General features: G+C 30.6%; 1 protein-coding gene across 7 annotated transcripts in view; it reads left to right on the forward strand.

The window, feature by feature from the left end:
- Positions 1-19,691, forward strand: part of LOC129908116 (phosphatase and actin regulator 4) — a 413,058-nt gene that overhangs the window by 376,448 nt on the left and 16,919 nt on the right. For 5 of the 7 annotated variants that reach the window (XM_055984423.1, XM_055984416.1, XM_055984418.1 and 2 more), the window contains 2 exons: positions 17,484-17,762; positions 18,145-18,381. In XM_055984423.1, the coding sequence (XP_055840398.1) occupies positions 17,484-17,762; positions 18,145-18,381 (516 nt within the window). The remainder of the gene's footprint in view (positions 1-17,483; positions 17,763-18,144; positions 18,382-19,691) is intronic. The other 2 variants (XM_055984421.1, XM_055984422.1) reach the window with 2 other exon arrangements.

Below are 19,691 nucleotides of genomic sequence, written 5' to 3' on the forward strand. Positions count from 1 at the left end.
TTATCAGTTCAGCTGTTTTCAAGCTTTGCAAATTGACAATTTCAACTAGTAACTAAGCAATTTCGGCTGATATTTACCAATCTGAAAGGAGTTTCATCACACGGAAAAATAAAAACACCTAAAATCAAGCGGATTCAACATAAATCAAGCGAATTTCTGCATGGTTTTTTGCCAAAAAGAACTTCGTCTTAAATTAAGAGGACAAATCTTCTTAATTTCTTGAAATCGAAAATTTCAAATAAATCCACTTAATTTAAGCCGAAAATCAATTTATTTTTATGTGGAAACATTTTAATTAAAAATGATCGAACCTACAACTTTTGGGTCACTATATTGTGGGAAATATCTAAGTAACTAAAGCTTAAGTGTGACTATAATTTTTAAATTTGTATTATTTGTTGTTTTTTTTTTTAACCTGGAAACTTTAAAACTAACAGAATTTAAGCGGATTGCACTTATTTTAAGCGGAACCGTATTGTTTTAAGAAGACGGGATTTAAGGTGCCTTTTTCACTCCGTGCACAGGTACACTTCTTAAAACGACCAGTTTTCGGAGAAATTTACCAGTTTCGGCAGAAATTTATCAGTTCAGCTAGTTTTAAGCTGAAAGTTTCCATGTTTGCTTGCAAATTGCCAGTTTTGACTTGAAAGTAAGCAGTTTCGGCTGATATTTACCGATCTCGAATGAAATTTTTCAATATTGGCTATGAAGGACAAGTTTACTCAGTACTGAATTTTGAAGTTATAGGTACAGCAACGATCTTTAACTGACATTTCAAGTGTTTCCTTTTGTAAATGAAATAAGTACAACACAATTTTGAATCAATCGAATTTCTTCTTGATTTTTTTTTTTTTTTACGAATCCAAAACTTAGCCTTTTAAGACCTTAAGCGTTAACAAGCAAAAGATATAGACCCAGTTACGTATGTGTATAGTTAATATGGAAAAAGCTCTTCTGTGTTTAGCGTGCTGAAGGATCTTTTTTTCTTTTGTGCACTTATAATTCAATTTGAATATTCTATAAGGAAGGGAAATTAATTTTTGAATACGAAAACATCTTTCGGCACAGGATGATGTAAGTAGTTAGTCGTCGTTTTTCGATGTTATCGAACGAAGAGGCTTAAATATCTTGGTTGAGAGTGTTGGCCAAATCTGCTATTACAAACTTTCATAATCAATTCGGGTGTTTTTTTTTTTGTTTCAAATCGAATTGTTGTAAAAATTTGAATACTTGCATAAGAATCAGTCGTTTTAATACCATTCGAATTGTTGCATTTTTCTTCAATTCTTTTACTTTCAAGTATCAATGGATAATTTTATAATAGCCTATCACTGTCTGTATTGTTGATTCTGTAATGAAAAGACAAATTTTATTAGTTGTTGAAAAAAATATTTTGAATTCCATTTTATAGGCAATTTAGCGACATTAAATTTGAACTATCAGCTAAAATCTAAATTAAAATTATTCATGGCACTTTACTAGATTACTCCACTATCTTTAGGATAAATTTTAATTTCGCCTGTAAAATTCGAAGTCTGTCAGTTCCGAGGTTTAACTATCACCACGAAAATGTTTCATTAAATATAACATCAAATATCTTATAACAGCGACAAGAAAGAGGTTTCCAATGATATCTCATTTGTGAAATTTCGATAAGTGGTTTAGAAGTTATGAAGGAACAGATGAACATAGGTTCATTAGGGCGTTCGTTATTTTAGAATTTTTCGAGAATCAAGTCTTTTATCAAACTATTACAAAATAAAACAAATCTCCTAATTTTTTCAGTTTTTTTTTTTGCTCTAGATGTCGCCCACGATTCGCTGTGGTGCATTTGGTGCTTTTTGGCGTCAAAATTCATTTACAAGGCCATTTCTTAACGAAATTTCATGAAATTTGGTACACTGAAGGATATTTGTATGGAGAATACGAAAAAGCTTTTAATTTTGTTTTATTCAAAATGGCGGCCAGAATAAGCCTTCGAATTTTTTTCTTTTTCAAAATAGTAGGTATATAAGCTAGAAATTTGGCTAAATTCAGGTCAAAAAGATTTAAGATTTTCATATATTCATATTCCATAAAAAAATCAAAAACATCTTTAGAACTCTTATTTTATTACGCTATTTCATGAGTAGTTTTGTAAATTAGCACCGTTTTGAGATCTCTTCTATTTATGTTTCGTAAAAAACTTGAATATTTTGGGATTACATGGTTGCCTACTATGTTTTTAAGTAAATATTAGATGACATGATATAATGAAAAATTTCAATGTTCAATAAAACTGAGAATTTTTTTTTCGGTTACTCAAAATATATATACCTACTATGCTAATAGATTTTAATATTCTAAATTCAAATCCCAAGTCGAAAAAAATCTATGACGTCACGTTTCACAGATAGAAATTCATTTTTAACTTTTTTTATCTCAAAAACATTAGGTATACATATCAATCGGAAAACAAAACGGTATCGAATTACTTTTGAATCATTCAGATCAATACCAAGCACAGGAAGTGATTGTTGATTTTGTGGAAGTGTATTTTTAAAATAATGTCTGTCACTAGATGATATTTTTTTATCAAATGCACTTCAGACAAAATTATTTCAACACAAGTCGAGACAAAAATTATTGCGTTGTCCAGCAAAGATTTCATCAAATTTTTACCGCCATTCGATATGGAAGTTTTGCAGTTGCCGACTGCGTTGACACATATTTTGCATTGCGAATAGAATATAGAAATATGATACACTCATATCATCATCTAGTGCAAGTCTAGGCATAAGGTAGACACAAATTCGAGGTCGAATGAAATCATCTACTTGTGGCAGAAGCAATATGGCACATTCCATCGAAGAATATATAAAGTGAGCTATTCTTGGCAAAAAGGTATCAGTTGACTTTTAAATCTCATCTAACAAGCACTTCAGTATTGAATAATAATATTCATCATGAAAACATTCTTCATCCTTTCAATCATTTTTGCCTTTGGTAGTGCATCACTTGTACAATTCTCACCATCATTGTATACAGCTGCCATACCAATTACCACATCATACCATGCTCAGGATAGTTTGGGACAATATTCCTATGGTTATAGTGGTGGTTCTTCGGCCAAGACTGAATACAAATCCTTAGATGGAGTTACTCGAGGATCTTATAGCTATGTGGATTCGAATGGAAAACTTCAAACTGTTGAATATACAGCTGATAGTGTAAATGGATTCCAAGCTTCAGCTACAAATTTACCAAAGGCTCCAATTGATGATAAGACTGCTCCAAAACCAGTTGAGGATACTCCAGAAGTTGCAAAAGCCAAGGCTGAACATTTGAATGCTGTTAAAGAAGCTGAGGCTAGAGCTGCTGAACAACCTGATGACAGTGAAGGTGGTGAACAATCATCTCAAGAAGTCAAGTCCTCCCAAGAAGCTGAAACTGAAAGTCCAAATCGTATGGAAAGTTCAAGTGAACCAGCTGAAGCCTCAAATGGATCCGCTCAACAATCGTCTGCTGAAAATACCAATGGAAATGGTGATGAAAATGGAAATTCTGAAATCACTCGACTTTCAACAAACGGTCTTACTTCGATTGGAAGTGGATTAAGCAATTTAAATGGTCTAAGTTTAGGACCACTTACTAGTAGCGGGCAATTATCAGTGTCTGATTTGAATGCTCTTGCAAGTCTTCAATTAAATGGGGACATTTCAAGTGACCTCCGCAGTATCGATGCAATTCGTCTATCTGAAATCACTCCAGCTACCACTTCCCAGTTACTTTCACTTCCTCTTTCATCGCTTCCACTGCCATCGCTTCGTCTACCATCAAAATCATACAGCATCCTTTCGCCATCAATTTTAACTGCTATTCCAACTCTTGGAGCTACTTCCAGTCAAACAATTAGTCGCACATTGCCAATTTCATTGAGTTCATCTTTTTTGACTAAACGACTTTAATTCTGAAGGAATTCTACAAAACAAACGACCAGTGATCAAAAAAAACGGAATTGTGAAATCCAATTAGTGTCTAAGGACATTCTATTTATTATTATTAAGTTTATGTTTGTCTCTAAAAATCAATGTATTAGTTTTTAAGTTCTATGTTTGTATCCTTCCATTTTCTACTTTTCTACTGATTTCTTTTTGACATTTTTGAAAAACTTGTGATTTTTAAATGGTTTTTGGTAAAATATTGAATTGATGTCCTTCACACTGTATTTTCATATATAACTGTTTTATACAAGAGCACAAAATATATTTAACAAGAATATAAATTTCATTGTTTTTTTTTTTTGTCAGAAGAAGAGGAATAAAAAATAAAATAAGCCTCTCGGTGATAGGGTGTTTTTTTTTTAATTTTTTACATTTCCCTTGCTCAAAAAAACACCATTTCATCTAAAATAATTGTATGACCTCTATGGAAATTGGCATAACTAATAGATTTCAATTGAGTTCCATTTTTAAAACTGATTTTTGGTACTAACTACTCATCTTCTTTTCACAAAAAATTTTTGGACGTTCTTCAGGAATCATTGTAGTTTTGGATTTATTACAGAATTTAATCCAACCCCGGAAAGAAACACAATTTCATGCAAAATTATATTTTGAATTCTCTTTATTCTTGCATTCTACAATAAATGTAACGTTTTAATAAAATTCACTAAGGTGCCCCATACATTTTTTTTTTTACCAAAAAAAAAACACCCTTTAAACCATGATATTCTTAAATCTTATATAATTTCTGAATTTCAATAGCGTTCTTAGTATTATTACTTAGTTTTTGCCTTAATTCCACATTTCTCTACATATAAAAACACACCCTTTCACATGAAACAATGTTTAGACTCAGTGGTGTAGCTAGCCCTGTGGGGGCCCTGTATCCAAATTATTTTGGAGCCCCTCCCATCTTTATATAATTTTTTGGAAAAAAAAGGTTGAAAGCTGGAATTTTTAAGCAAGTGTTAATTAATATCTAAAAAAATATCCCAATTTTTATTTTTCAGAATTTAATTTTTAATTTTTAGTAAAATTAAGAATTTTTTGGAAAATTCGATATCTCAAAAACTAGTGCTAAATTCAAATTCAGAATGTCAAAGGCCATTATACACTCCTCGCCACTTGAATAGGACACCCTTTTTGTTTTTAATAAAGTGGATATAACTCCAGTCTCTTAATAGTTAGCTGTTCAATATTTTACTATTTTGTGTGTCCCCTTATGCACTCTCTCTGTGAGCAAGATCATTCATTTTCAATGCCCCGTTAGTTAAATTTTGCAATTTTTTGCGGAACAACTGTGAAAAAATTGCCCCTATTTTTGTTCACTTGAATAGGACACCCCCTTTTTAATTGGTTTTCGGGTGCAAATCAAAGAAGGTGGAAATGCAAAAATGTTTTCCAATGTCTTTTAGTATTTTTTAGCTAATTTCAATTTAAATGGGTCGCGCGAAATTATTGGCAGAGGAAGAAATAGTGAAAATCTAGAGTGTCATCCGATTTTTCACCAAAAAGGTAAAAAAAACGCATCAAAGCCGAAAAATTTTTTCATTTTTTTTTACGAAACGAGTCCAACTGTCGAAAAAATATGAAAGGCTTAACAATGAGTGCCGTTACTGCAGCTGACAGAAGAGCGATTCAACGACTCGCATAAAATTTACATGACTTTGCCGCCGAAAAGAACGAAAAAGTGGTTAAAAAGCAAGTGCATCCGTAGTGAAGCGAGTGATTTCGAAGGCCAAAGACTTGAGGCGATTGCAGCTTAAGAAAAAACCATGGGTTAACACCTGCAGTAAAGAACAACGCCTTAGTTTCGGTCTGTTTTATGACATGAAGTAAAGCATGTTTTCTCCAATGAGAAAAAAAATTAATTTGGGGGTCCCGTTGGCTTTAAATTTTTTCTTTCATATTTTGCGAAGGAAGGGCTATCCATCATTTCATAAAAATAATACTTGAGGCCAACGGGGCCCTCTAAATTAATTTTTTTTTCGCAGTGGAGAAAACATGCTTTACTTCATGTCATAAAACAGACCGAAACTAAGGCGTTGTTCTTTACTGCAGGTGTTAACCCATGGTTTTTTCTTAAGCTGCAATCGCCTCAAGTCTTTGGCCTTCGAAATCACTCGCTTCACTACGGATGCACTTGCTTTTTAACCACTTTTTCGTTCTTTTCGGCGGCAAAGTCATGTAAATTTTATGCGAGTCGTTGAATCGCTCTTCTGTCAGCTGCAGTAACGGCACTCATTGTTAAGCCTTTCATATTTTTTCGACAGTTGGACTCGTTTCGTAAAAAAAAATGAAAAAATTTTTCGGCTTTGATGCGTTTTTTTACCTTTTTGGTGAAAAATCGGATGACACTCTAGATTTTCACTATTTCTTCCTCTGCCAATAATTTCGCGCGACCCATTTAAATTGAAATTAGCTAAAAAATACTAAAAGACATTGGAAAACATTTTTGCATTTCCACCTTCTTTGATTTGCACCCGAAAACCAATTAAAAAGGGGGTGTCCTATTCAAGTGAACAAAAATAGGGGCAATTTTTTCACAGTTGTTCCGCAAAAAATTGCAAAATTTAACTAACGGGGCATTGAAAATGAATGATCTTGCTCACAAAGAGAGTGCATAAGGGGACACACAAAATAGTAAAATATTGAACAGCTAACTATTAAGAGACTGGAGTTATATCCACTTTATTAAAAACAAAAAGGGTGTCCTATTCAAGTGGCGAGGAGTGTAAAAGTATAATTTAATTTCTGTGGAAAAATTTTTCTCTCCAATATTAGGTCAATCTTAAAAATCATATTTTTGTTTTTTTTTTCTTTTTTTCAATTTTTCTCAATATTTTCATTTTTATTAATTTTCTTGAGGTATCCTTTTTGTCTCTGTTTTTATTGTGAATTTCGTCATTTCTTGAAAAATTTTATAGACTTTTTGGATTCAGAGTTCTTAAAACCATCGAATTTTTTTTTACCAATTTAAAAAAATAAGCAAAAGCTGTTATAAACCAACCCCTAAAAAAAGCTTTTTGGCCAAAAATGTTTTTGAGATCTTTATGGAATCTTTTTCCCTGCTGATAATAAACCTCCCTGCCGAACTTTATCAGTTTATCATATTATTTTTTATATACTTTTCGGTTGTATTTCTTGGTTAGCAAAAAAAAAAAAAAAAATTAAGCATAGGTGTTCATTAAGAAAAAAAAAATGTGGCGTATACGTAACATTTTTTTTTTTTTCTTAATGAATCATTGTGATCATTATCAATGAGAAATTCCTTTTGGATCTTAACCATTGAATAAAATTGACGACATTTTTATAAAGCAATATAAAAGAAGCTATTGGACTTGCATTCTTGAACTAAAATATTGTACTTAATTTAAATAATGTTTAGATCGCAATTGAGGTTTAATGGCGATTAGTTTTTCTTATTTTTTTTTTGCACATATTACGTTCGACACTTGGTATCATTTATAATGTTTTTCAAATTAAAAAGGGAAAAGTTTGCTGACCAACATTGAATACAAAAATATGGTAGTACCATTAAAATTGTATTTGAACAACAAAATTAAGTTTTTTTGTAACTATGAGTGTTTTTTTTTTTTAATTTAAAACAAGCTTAGTACAAAATGTCTCTTATCTGTTTTAAATTCGAATCAATGCTTTGTTTTTAAAGTTTCCTATAAAAAAAATATCTTCTCAATGAGCTTCTTTACATACTTTGACAATTACCGAAAACAACACCAACTTCCTCTGCCTATAGGTATTCTTAATCTTATTTTCCATAATTTTTCCTTTCATCAAGCATGCTGTCAATCATTTTAATCCCCTTTCTACCACATCAAATACATTTCACCTCAGTCATGTTTCTCTCAGGAATTTCTTATACAAAGAACAAAAACAAAATTCCACATAAAATATTAATTTTATGCCATTGACCATCATCAAATTCCAAAATAAAGTTCAATGTACATCATTAACCTTCTTTTCCATCACATTCACAATATCCATTGACAGGCAGCTGGTGTTCCATGGCAAATTTTAATACTTAAATGTTATTAAAGTTTTCACTCCTCATAAAAATTAAAACGAAAAAAAAAAACATAAAAATTTATTAAACACCCATCAACCCTGACCTATTTCTTTATACATAAAATTTAGCAAAATCAATTTGATTTTTCAGTAGGCTACATTATAAAATTCCCATAAACATCATTTCCGGGATTTATATGTATATATATATATATATATTTTTTTTTTTGTTTCAATTAGAAAAATTTAAGTGTGCCTCTCTAAGTATATGTAGCTAATCGAACGAATCACAAAAGTATGTGAAAATTCTTTGGCTATTTTCCAATATCAAAAATAAAAAAAAAGCGAAAAATTAAAGGAAAATAAATCGCTGCTGTTACTTAATTACCTACTATTTGTATCGGCTTTTGCCTTTTGGTTTTGGGTTAAACGATTTGATTTTTTTTTTGTTTATTTTTTCGGGCCTACTTTGTGAATTTTATTTGTCTCGTCTAATTTAATCAAAACGACAAAAAAAAAATCGTCCTCTGAAACTATTCATATCATAATAAAGTGGACCTTTTTTGTTAAAATTATGGTCTTGAAAATTTAAATGTTCGCTTTTTTTGTGAATCCAGATAAAAAAAAAACTGTTGTAGGCTCGAAAACGGAAAAAAATTCGATTAATAAGCAGCCCGGGGTGAATAATCAGCTTAAAAAAAAAAAACACTTTTCGTGACAGGAATCGAAGTTGTAGGCACATTTTGCAAACCAATATTTACTAAATTTTTTAGAAGACGTTTCACTACGCCAAATCACGTTATTAGATCGGCTTTTGTAACAAGGTCTTATCTCTTAGATGTCGATCTAAAACAAATCCACAGAAGAAGCCTTCTTTCAAACTAAGCAAGTTAAAGGTTTCTTAACCAAAAATATAGAAGATTGTAAAAGGTTTAACAAAAACTTTTTGAAGACCGCAGTGTGAAATTGAGAAATTTTGTTCAATTTCATTACATCATTAACAAGCTTAAAAAAAAAGGTTGCCTCTTAAGTCCGAACTTAACTTTCAAGCCAGAACGAACAATAGCTCTAACCAAGTATCATTTTTACCCATCTCGCTCTTTAGCATTCTATTTCCAGTTACGCATACCAAATCTGTCGAAATTTATCTTCACTTTACACATGATAAGGCCAATCATGTTGTCAGCAAAGTAATCTATATATGGGCCTGTTTTAAAGTTTACTACATCAGCGACTTCTAAAATCAATAATTGAGTACGATGGAACGTCAGGAAATACTTGTTATGCTCCAAATAGTGCAAATGTTTAAAGAAAAACTTAGCTTAGTTCAATAGGCCGCACCAATTAATGGTTAGTGTTGTTGATGTAGCTGATGTAATTGATGCAATAAGCTGTGAAATAAAACTCTGATCAAACAAAATAACCGAAAAATTTAAAAACACTATTGCATGATTCTGATCAATTTAAACGGTTCAACTGCAAGGATATGAGACAATTTGTTCCAGTGGCGTTATTCGATCTTAGCTATCGAATGTATATATTGACGCGGTTAAGAAAATAAAATTTAAAGTAATTTTGTCATTGATCAAAGCGATCACGTCTTTCGGTTTTGAGTGTTCGTGTAGCTCTTGATCAAAAAGTCTTACAGATTAATAAGCTTCTTGTTTTGGCAAAAGCAAGGCTGGTAAAAGCACTTCATAACTCCTAGAGAATTGTTCACTCTTTCCTTAAGTGAGTCATGAAGGCCTGATCCTTGTCCTTGCTACAGTTTCCTGACAATGCAAAATTTTCGTCACTCATACGTCACATTTCTATTTTGATCTAGAATCTTGGTTAGAGAATCTGAGTGATTCCTTGCAACCAACACAGAAACTTAAGGGGGGAAAATTCTCTGGATTTTTATAATTTTTGCATTATTATTTTTTTCCCTAAAAATTTCATTTATCAACCGAAGAAACAATTTTATTGTTCTTAGACTTGAATGAAGCCTCAAAAGACCCCAGATAGTCCCGAAACCCATGCGTTCCGAGTCTACCACAGTACAAAAACGAAAACTATAAGCGCATTTTTCTCGAAACACATTTTTTCCGCGCCGTGCAACGTAACTCAAAAACTAATGAAGCTATCGACTTGAAGCAAATTGCTCCTTGAATAATTAGCCATTGCATGAACCTTAAAGTTGAATTTAATTTGTACAGTAAATATTTTTTAACTACTTCTTTGTAAGAAAAACACCTTTTTTTTTAGTATTTTTGATTTCTAATTAATTTTTATTTTTCATTTAAAAAAAATAATTTTAGGTTCATGCAATGCGTTTGAATATCATCTAACGATAAAAAATTTCTCTTTTGATATAAGATGGTTTCCTGGACCTGTGCGTTGCACGGCGCAAACTAGAGGCGCCAACTTTGAAGGGCTCTAGAGCCGCCATTTTGTTCTTTTTTAATTTGAAACAATTTGTATCAATTCTTAATAATATCAGTAATATTTTGTTCTTTTACAAATTCTAATAAATGCTTTCAGTTTTTCATAAAAAATTATTGAAAAATCTGTCGCCCAGAGGGTTTTCCCCCTTAAAAATAACTGCTAGAACTCTAGCCTGCCAGAGAAATCAACTGATGCACCACCATACTCCATATTTTTTTAAATCATGGAATAAAACATTTCTACCGAAATATCTCGCCAATTTTCGTTCTTTGCTAGGGGGAAAATCTTCCCAAGGCTCAAGTTTCGGTTCAGTTATAACTGAGAGTGGCAAAAGCATTTATGAAAGAAGTTAGAAAAATTGCTATGTTGCTCTGATTAGTTTTTAAAAGTCGACAATTCCTTGCAAGAGGTAGAACCCTTGAAAAAATATTTGTATTTTAGGTGTGGTGGAGGCTGGAATTAGAAACCACACCTGTGGTGAAATAGTCCATCACATTAACCATAGCTCCACGAAACATATAGTTTTGTTTAATTCGTCTTGTAGAAGTTCAGAGGTATTTCAGTCGTTTTTCCAAAAGTTTTCTACGCTTGGTAAAGTTTGGGAATCGAAGGCATTCGTTGATAACATTTCACCTTGAGTTGAGTTCGCTGAAATGTCCATCCATTTTCTGTCAGTTGAGGAACTACTACGTCAAAAATATGCAAGAAGCTCTCGAACTTGGAAAGTCCAATCTTTCAATTTCAAGAAAAACAAAAAGCCTGTTTAAGAGCTGCTTACAGGACAAGAGTAGCTACCATTGATTCCATTGAACAACCTTTAACGATATTCAAAGAATTCAATAAAACTGTTGACTTCATTGGAATTTGATGTTAAAGTGCATTTACACTCTGCGATTCAACCTAAATCCAAATAAAATATAACCAAAGCCTCAAAATATTCAACAATTCACCAAAACCACGGTCACTTTTTGACTTTCTTTTTTTTTCTAACTTTCTGCTGAATTTTTGACCTGCCCGCTGATATTTTATGTTTTTCGAAGAATTATCCAAACAAAGATACAATGGTTTTTGATTGGCCGAGTTTTTTTTTTTAAATAAAAACTAAATGAGTGGTTTAATTTTTTTGTACCAACCTTGTCATATTGATTGTCCCACTGTGCAATCAACATTTTCCGTGTATATTTTTGCCGTATGTCATCATATAAAATGCGTTTATTAAATTGTCATTGAAATGTTCATCTATACTACATTTTAAATAACAACTTGCTGTATGTTCTTCTGAACAAACAAGAATTAAAAGTTTACCTGAAGTCTTATTCAAATAAAAGAAAGAGAGAGAGAGAGATATAGTGAGATAAACTTTAGAGTTCCATTCATTCATTATATAGAAATTGCGCCGAAACCACAAAAACACACTCGGGCGTATGAGCAATATTTGCTCATCAGTATAAAACACAAAATGTATCTTTACTCCTCTATAAAAAAAAAATATACCCACGCGATTTTTGAGGTATGAATGTGATGTGTTGCTGATGAGGATGCGTATATTTTATCTCTCTCTTCAAAAAAAAAAAAAAAATAATATAAGTAAACATCCATTTGCACGTACTCCTCTTTGGAACATTGCTGATTAATAGGTGAATGAGGGTAAAGCCAGCAGTGGCAGTAAAAGTGTGAGGTGTGTGTGTTTTTGTTTTTGTGTTTGTGAAGGGAGATAAGCTAGAGTGATCAGGTGGTGGAGGTAAAAATAGTGGGAAGCTGGGAGACAAAAAGAGATATCCCCTGGCAATGAATTTTTTTTTTCTTTCCTTTGACGTCACGATGGCAGTATCTGTATCCCGGAGAACAGCAGCACATCTGGAAAATGCTGAAGGTTACCAAACATGCCGGGATAAACAATTTGGTTTTATAGCTTTGTTTTGTTTTTTTTTTATTTTTTTCGTTATGTGGAGTGTTACTCCTCGTTTATAAACCGTGCTCAAGGCAACATTGGACTGGAGAACCGAGAACGCATTGCTAGTGGATACCTTCCATTAAAACACGTGAGAAACGTGGGTAGTAAACGATATTTCCGGAGAGATGGGACATGTTTTTTGGGGGTTGGTTTGGTTTGGGTAAACCAAACTGCTGTTTGATTTCAAGTTCATTAAATTTGCATGTGAATGTTAGTGGTGGCGGGCGGTGGAGATCTTTTTGTGGGGAAAGAGTATTTGCGAATTTTATGTGTGTTTTCTGACGTCAGACACTTCTAAATCTGAAATAAGAGAAAAACAAGAAAAATACCATTCAACCAGAACGAAAGTAATGAATGGAATTCGAAATATTTTTTTTTTGTTTTTTTTTTTTGTTTTGTTTTGTTTGTTTTTATAGAAGGAAGTTTCATATATACACAAACACAAATATCTCTCATTCATGATTTGCAATGGCCAAAGTCATGGGGGAAATTATAATTTCAGTTCGCTTTTGATTGCAAAGATCCGGATATGAGACTTGCATATAGCTAGCAGAATGGCTATTTTGTGATCTGTGCGCCAATTGATGATGATCTTTGAAATGAAAATAAACACAAATTTATGGGACGATGATGTAAATTCATGATTACATTTAGATTATTTTTATTATTTTTTTTTTTTTGATTAATTAATTGATTGATGGAAATGACTTTGAGTTTTGATATTGAACTTCGTACGTTTGTAGTAATTTCGCTACTTATTACAGAGGACACAATAGTGAAAAAATTTATCAATGGAATCAACAGTAACGTCAATAGTCGAAATAGTTATTGAATTATATTATGAAAAGATTTATCCTCAGCGAACTTAACTTCAGGTTCAAAAATTAAATCATCATGTTTTTACATGCAAAATATCAAATGTCACACCCGTAACAGTGTAAAAATGAATATTTTGTTAGAGTTTTTTCATCATTTTAAGGAAGTTCTGAAGATAAACATTCAGAATAAAACTAACATATGGTTTGATGCAACATTTGTGCTTTATAGAAATTTTATTTTTTTTATTCAAAATACAGGGTATTGATTGTCACGCCCGTGAAGCAACTAAATTGTTAACTGAAACCTAAGCACATACATTATATATATATTCAAATAATTATACATGTTATCTTAAGCAGCAACATTCATTGCATTTATATTATGAGTAAAAGTGTCACACCCGTAACGATGGAAATGTCCAAATATGATTGTTTTGTTTTTAATTTTGTTTGCAGCTAAGTTTCTTTGTGTGTTTTTTTTTTGTTTTAATTTCAAGGATAAATGTTTACAGTAGCGTTTTGACATAAGGGTATTTTTATTGTAACGGGTGTGACATAGTTCCTTTATTTTTTGTTATTTGTTGTTAATAGCTGCAACACCTAATATTTATTTATTGATAAATATTTACAACTACATTTTTTTTAACCTGTCTTTCCACGGCACAAATTCTTAAGATTAGATGTAACGGGTGTGACGTTAGAAAATCGACTCAGTCTGCTTCGGTGACGTTTGCAGTACGCATATATTTGAATGAAATTAATAAAAAATAAGTGGTTTTATAACATTTGAAATTTTAAAAAATTTTTTATAAGGCATCACATTTTGAAAAACTTTGCTTATTGTTCGCTTTACGTTTTTCATAATAAAAAAATCAAAATTATTCAAGAATAAATAAAATCTAAAAATGTTTCAAGGCTTTCGTTTTTACTTCAAACCCAACTGGAAAACTATAGATATCTAACGATAAGACTCGAAAATTTAGCTTGTACTTTTTTAATGAGAAAAGCCAATGAACTGAAATTTGATAAAAAAAAATCTTTTTAAAAATTATTTTTTTGCCTAAAATACTTAACCGATTTTAATCAAAATTGGTGAAGTTATGTATTTTAGTCGTAGGAAGAACATGAAACACTTATTTTTCTTCCAAAAATTCTAGCTATTTTTTAAAGAGCTTTTAAAAAATCGAATTTGAAATCCTTTTTGAAAAAAGCACTTTCATCGAATTTATCTGATAGACAAAAAAAAAAATGTATTTTAATGACAGTGAAGCACCTTCATTATTTTTGGTACCACCAAACGACACTGCCAATCCCTCCAGTGGCAAGATTGAAAACCCGTATAATATTGCATCTTCTAAAATCCATTCGATTTAAAGTGAATTTCTCATGAAATCAAAAATAATGATCAAGAATTCCATTGAAAATAATAAGTAGGTACTTGTAATGTAAACAAGGAAACATTTGAAATTTTAAAAAATTTTTTATAAGGCATCACATTTTGAAAAACTTTGCTTATTGTTCGCTTTACGTTTTTCATAATAAAAAAATCAAAATTATTCAAGAATAAATAAAATCTAAAAATGTTTCAAGGCTTTCGTTTTTACTTCAAACCCAACTGGAAAACTATAGATATCTAACGATAAGACTCGAAAATTTAGCTTGTACTTTTTTAATGAGAAAAGCCAATGAACTGAAATTTGATAAAAAAAAATCTTTTTAAAAATTATTTTTTTGCCTAAAATACTTAACCGATTTTAATCAAAATTGGTGAAGTTATGTATTTTAGTCGTAGGAAGAACATGAAACACTTATTTTTCTTCCAAAAATTCTAGCTATTTTTTAAAGAGCTTTTAAAAAATCGAATTTGAAATCCTTTTTGAAAAAAGCACTTTCATCGAATTTATCTGATAGACAAAAAAAAAAATGTATTTTAATGACAGTGAAGCACCTTCATTATTTTTGGTACCACCAAACGACACTGCCAATCCCTCCAGTGGCAAGATTGAAAACCCGTATAATATTGCATCTTCTAAAATCCATTCGATTTAAAGTGAATTTCTCATGAAATCAAAAATAATGATCAAGAATTCCATTGAAAATAATAAGTAGGTACTTGTAATGTAAACAAGGAAACATTTGAAATTTTAAAAAATTTTTTATAAGGCATCACATTTTGAAAAACTTTGCTTATTGTTCGCTTTACGTTTTTCATAATAAAAAAATCAAAATTATTCAAGAATAAATAAAATCTAAAAATGTTTCAAGGCTTTCGTTTTTACTTCAAACCCAACTGGAAAACTATAGATATCTAACGATAAGACTCGAAAATTTAGCTTGTACTTTTTTAATGAGAAAAGCCAATGAACTGAAATTTGATAAAAAAAAATCTTTTTAAAAATTATTTTTTTGCCTAAAATACTTAACCGATTTTAATCAAAATTGGTGAAGTTATGTATTTTAGTCGTAGGAAGAACATGAAACACTTATTTTTCTTCCAAAAATTCTAGCTATTTTTTAAAGAGCTTTTAAAAAATCGAATTTGAAATCCTTTTTGAAAAAAGCACTTTCATCGAATTTATCTGATAGACAAAAAAAAAAATGTATTTTAATGACAGTGAAGCACCTTCATTATTTTTGGTACCACCAAACGACACTGCCAATCCCTCCAGTGGCAAGATTGAAAACCCGTATAATATTGCATCTTCTAAAATCCATTCGATTTAAAGTGAATTTCTCATGAAATCAAAAATAATGATCAAGAATTCCATTGAAAATAATAAGTAGGTACTTGTAATGTAAACAAGGAAACATTTGAAATTTTAAAAAATTTTTTATAAGGCATCACATTTTGAAAAACTTTGCTTATTGTTCGCTTTACGTTTTTCATAATAAAAAAATCAAAATTATTCAAGAATAAATAAAATCTAAAAATGTTTCAAGGCTTTCGTTTTTACTTCAAACCCAACTGGAAAACTATAGATATCTAACGATAAGACTCGAAAATTTAGCTTGTACTTTTTTAATGAGAAAAGCCAATGAACTGAAATTTGATAAAAAAAAATCTTTTTAAAAATTATTTTTTTGCCTAAAATACTTAACCGATTTTAATCAAAATTGGTGAAGTTATGTATTTTAGTCGTAGGAAGAACATGAAACACTTATTTTTCTTCCAAAAATTCTAGCTATTTTTTAAAGAGCTTTTAAAAAATCGAATTTGAAATCCTTTTTGAAAAAAGCACTTTCATCGAATTTATCTGATAGACAAAAAAAAAAATGTATTTTAATGACAGTGAAGCACCTTCATTATTTTTGGTACCACCAAACGACACTGCCAATCCCTCCAGTGCCAAGATTGAAAACCCGTATAATATTGCATGTTCGGAAATCCATTCGATTTAAAGTGAATTTCTCATGAAATCAAAAATAATGATCAAGAATTCCATTGAAAATAATAAGTACTTGTACTGTAAACAAGGAACATGGATTTATGTATAAGGATTATTGTGGAAAAATTCCTAAAAATCCTTGAATTTTTCATCATTATTTTACTTTAATATAAAAATCAACACCCCTTTTAAATTGAATTAAAAATTTCGAATTTACAAATAAATCCCCTTTCTCATTCATCTTTAAAAAAAAGCACAAAATCCCAACCTCTCAAGATATATAATTGCCCCCCATAATTTTACAACAAGTATGGTTATGAATATGATGAAAAGAGGTCTACAGCACGTTTACTCACAGTGCAGCAAAACATATGAAGAATTAAAAAAGAAAAAAAAAAACAGTCTTTTCAGCGAGAATTCTCAGAAGGCGTATAATATGGTTTTCTCAAAGCTTTCTGAATTCACATTATAAGCATTATTTTAAGTCAAGCATAACCGTCATTAAGAACCTTACAAACACACACACACACACAAACCACTCTCTTATGAAATCACATTAACACCGCCCACCATATCGCATCGTCACCAGCGACCGTTCTCAAGGCTCTTAAGCTTATGTAATTTTTTTGTTCTTCTCTCACTCTCTCTCTCTCTCTCTGCGGAAGAAAAAGTGTTAGCGCGCATTTAATGTCATCAAGAGAATTAAGTCCTTTTATATGCCATCTAATAATAATTATGATGGTTTGCAATTATGAGTCCTTTTTACTAGTTAGCTTCTGTATATTATAATTAACATTAACATCATGAAGTAAATTTAATTTTTTTATTAATTAATTTAATTAATTATACTAATTTTTGTATTTTCTTCTTCTTTTTTTTGTTTTTGTAGAACCCAGAAAAGACAAGACTGATGCACCAATCGGTGGTAATGGCACACTATCACCCAGCACTGAACAGCCATCATGTCAAGGCTCAATGTTACCCCCGCCAGGAGGTGGTGTCGGCGGCAGTGGTGGTGGAGGAGGCGGCGGCATGAATTCAAATATGGGTAGCGGTTGTGGCGGTCAAATGGATTCGCACCAGAATTCCAGAATGGAACGTCCAAATACATTGGGGACAAACAAATCCAATCGGCGACGAGTCAACTTGTATTACCGCACTGACCATTGTAAGTCCTTTTTATTTTTCCTTCAATTTTCTTTTTTTTTTGAAGTTTATCAAAATTTAACTTGATAATTGCGATTGCTCCCTCTTTTGTGCGCATCCCTAAGCCGGAAATTCTTTCTTGCCAGAAAACCAAACAAAAAAAAAACCCAAAACAGTACTAATAACTTTGAATACTTTTGTTAATTTTTTTCGTTTTGTTGTCCTGTTTGGAAAAAAAAATACTGTATTTTTCGTGCACTTTGTTTATGTCCTTTTTTTAATTTTTTTTCTCGCATTTCCATCCATCCGCTATTAAATCGCATTTTCTTCAATTTATTTTTTTAACTTTCGTTCACCTGAAGAATCAAAACATTTTTTTTTCATACTCATAAATAAATTTACAGATCCTGAAGGCGGTGGCCCACCAGGAAGTACACCACCTCCGTACACAGGTGATGGTCATCATAAACTTCCAGGGCATATTTTATTGTCTGACCTTCCAGAGCCTCCAATACCATTGTCGGAAATTGGACCCATCCCACCACCACCGATGTTTTCAACGCCAAGTCCAACGTTGATAGCTGGACGACCACATGGACCGGGAGCTGTTAACGATCAGGATTATCAGGATTATGACTATGGTAGGGCATAGTCGATGTTATTTTTTTTCTTTTCTTTCTTTCTTCTACTTTCTTCTTCTTATTTTTATTTTTTTTTTTACTTTTTTCATTCATTTAAGTCTTTTTTATTCAACTACAATTTTTATTTTTTTCGTGTTTGTTTGTATTCCCATCATAAGAATAATGTTTATCTCTTAATCGTATTTTATGGTTGGCTAAAGGATTGAAAAAAAAATCCTTTTATTTTTTTTTTATTTTTTTAAACTTCATGACTTTGTTTTTAAATTGTGTGTGTGTTTTGTATTAATTACTTCTATCATTCATGGTCATTTTTTATTTTTTTTTTATAGTAGAATGTTGGTAAATTAATAAATTCCTTTATGGTAAATGCTTTTGTTTGTGATTTATGTTATTTTCTTTGTTAATTTTATTCTTAAATATTTAATGAATCTAATTCTTATTAAAAACTGATATTTTAATTTTTAAGCATGAGAAAGTTTTAAGGGTTACAAACATTTTTGAAATAGAATTGAAACCTTTGTTAAAGAATTATTATATTTTATATTGAAGAAATTTTCAAAATTATTCTGAATTGGCAATTAAAATTGGCTTTAGAAATAGGTAGGTAACTAGTGAAATGAGAATGCGAGACTTCCAATTAATATTCATTTTATTCGTAAATTATACATATTGTGTGGGTAGGTCTTTAATTCAAATTTAAAAAAACTAAAGTATCTTTTCTTCAGAAAGGAATTAAATTTAATAAATCAAATATAAACTCCAAGATTTTAAATAAAATAAAATGTTTATTAGCTTTAATTGTTTTAAATATTAGATATAAGATAAACACTGTTTGTGTTTTTAAATACGAATTGATAAACATTTCTCAAAAAAAAAGTAAAGGAGGAATTTTTTTTAAGAGGTTAAAAATTAAATGCACGACTGGGTCGCACGAACTTGCTCAAGTTCCTAAAATGTTTAAGACTTCTATAAAGAATTTTGTTAAATGTAGGTAAATAAAAACTAAAACATAAAATTCGTTTTTCAATTAAATAATTGAGCTCCAAACCAAGTATGCAATTTGATTTATTTTGTTGATGGATTTTTAAAAAAAAGTTTTCAAAATTGTTAAAACCATTTTTAAAAAAAACAATTTTTTTTTAAATACATTTTTGGAAAAAGTGGTAAAATAAATTTTTTTCGCTATTTTTTGGAAATCACTTACCTATCAACATCTAAATCCAAAATTTGAAAAATATTCAATGTCCCGTTCAAATTATGTTTTTTTCTTAAATCCAAAAATTTTTTTTTTCAAAATTTTGTTTTGAATT

Source organism: Episyrphus balteatus, chromosome 2 (assembly GCF_945859705.1).
Source record: "Episyrphus balteatus chromosome 2, idEpiBalt1.1, whole genome shotgun sequence".
Lineage (NCBI taxonomy): Eukaryota > Metazoa > Arthropoda > Insecta > Diptera > Syrphidae > Episyrphus > Episyrphus balteatus.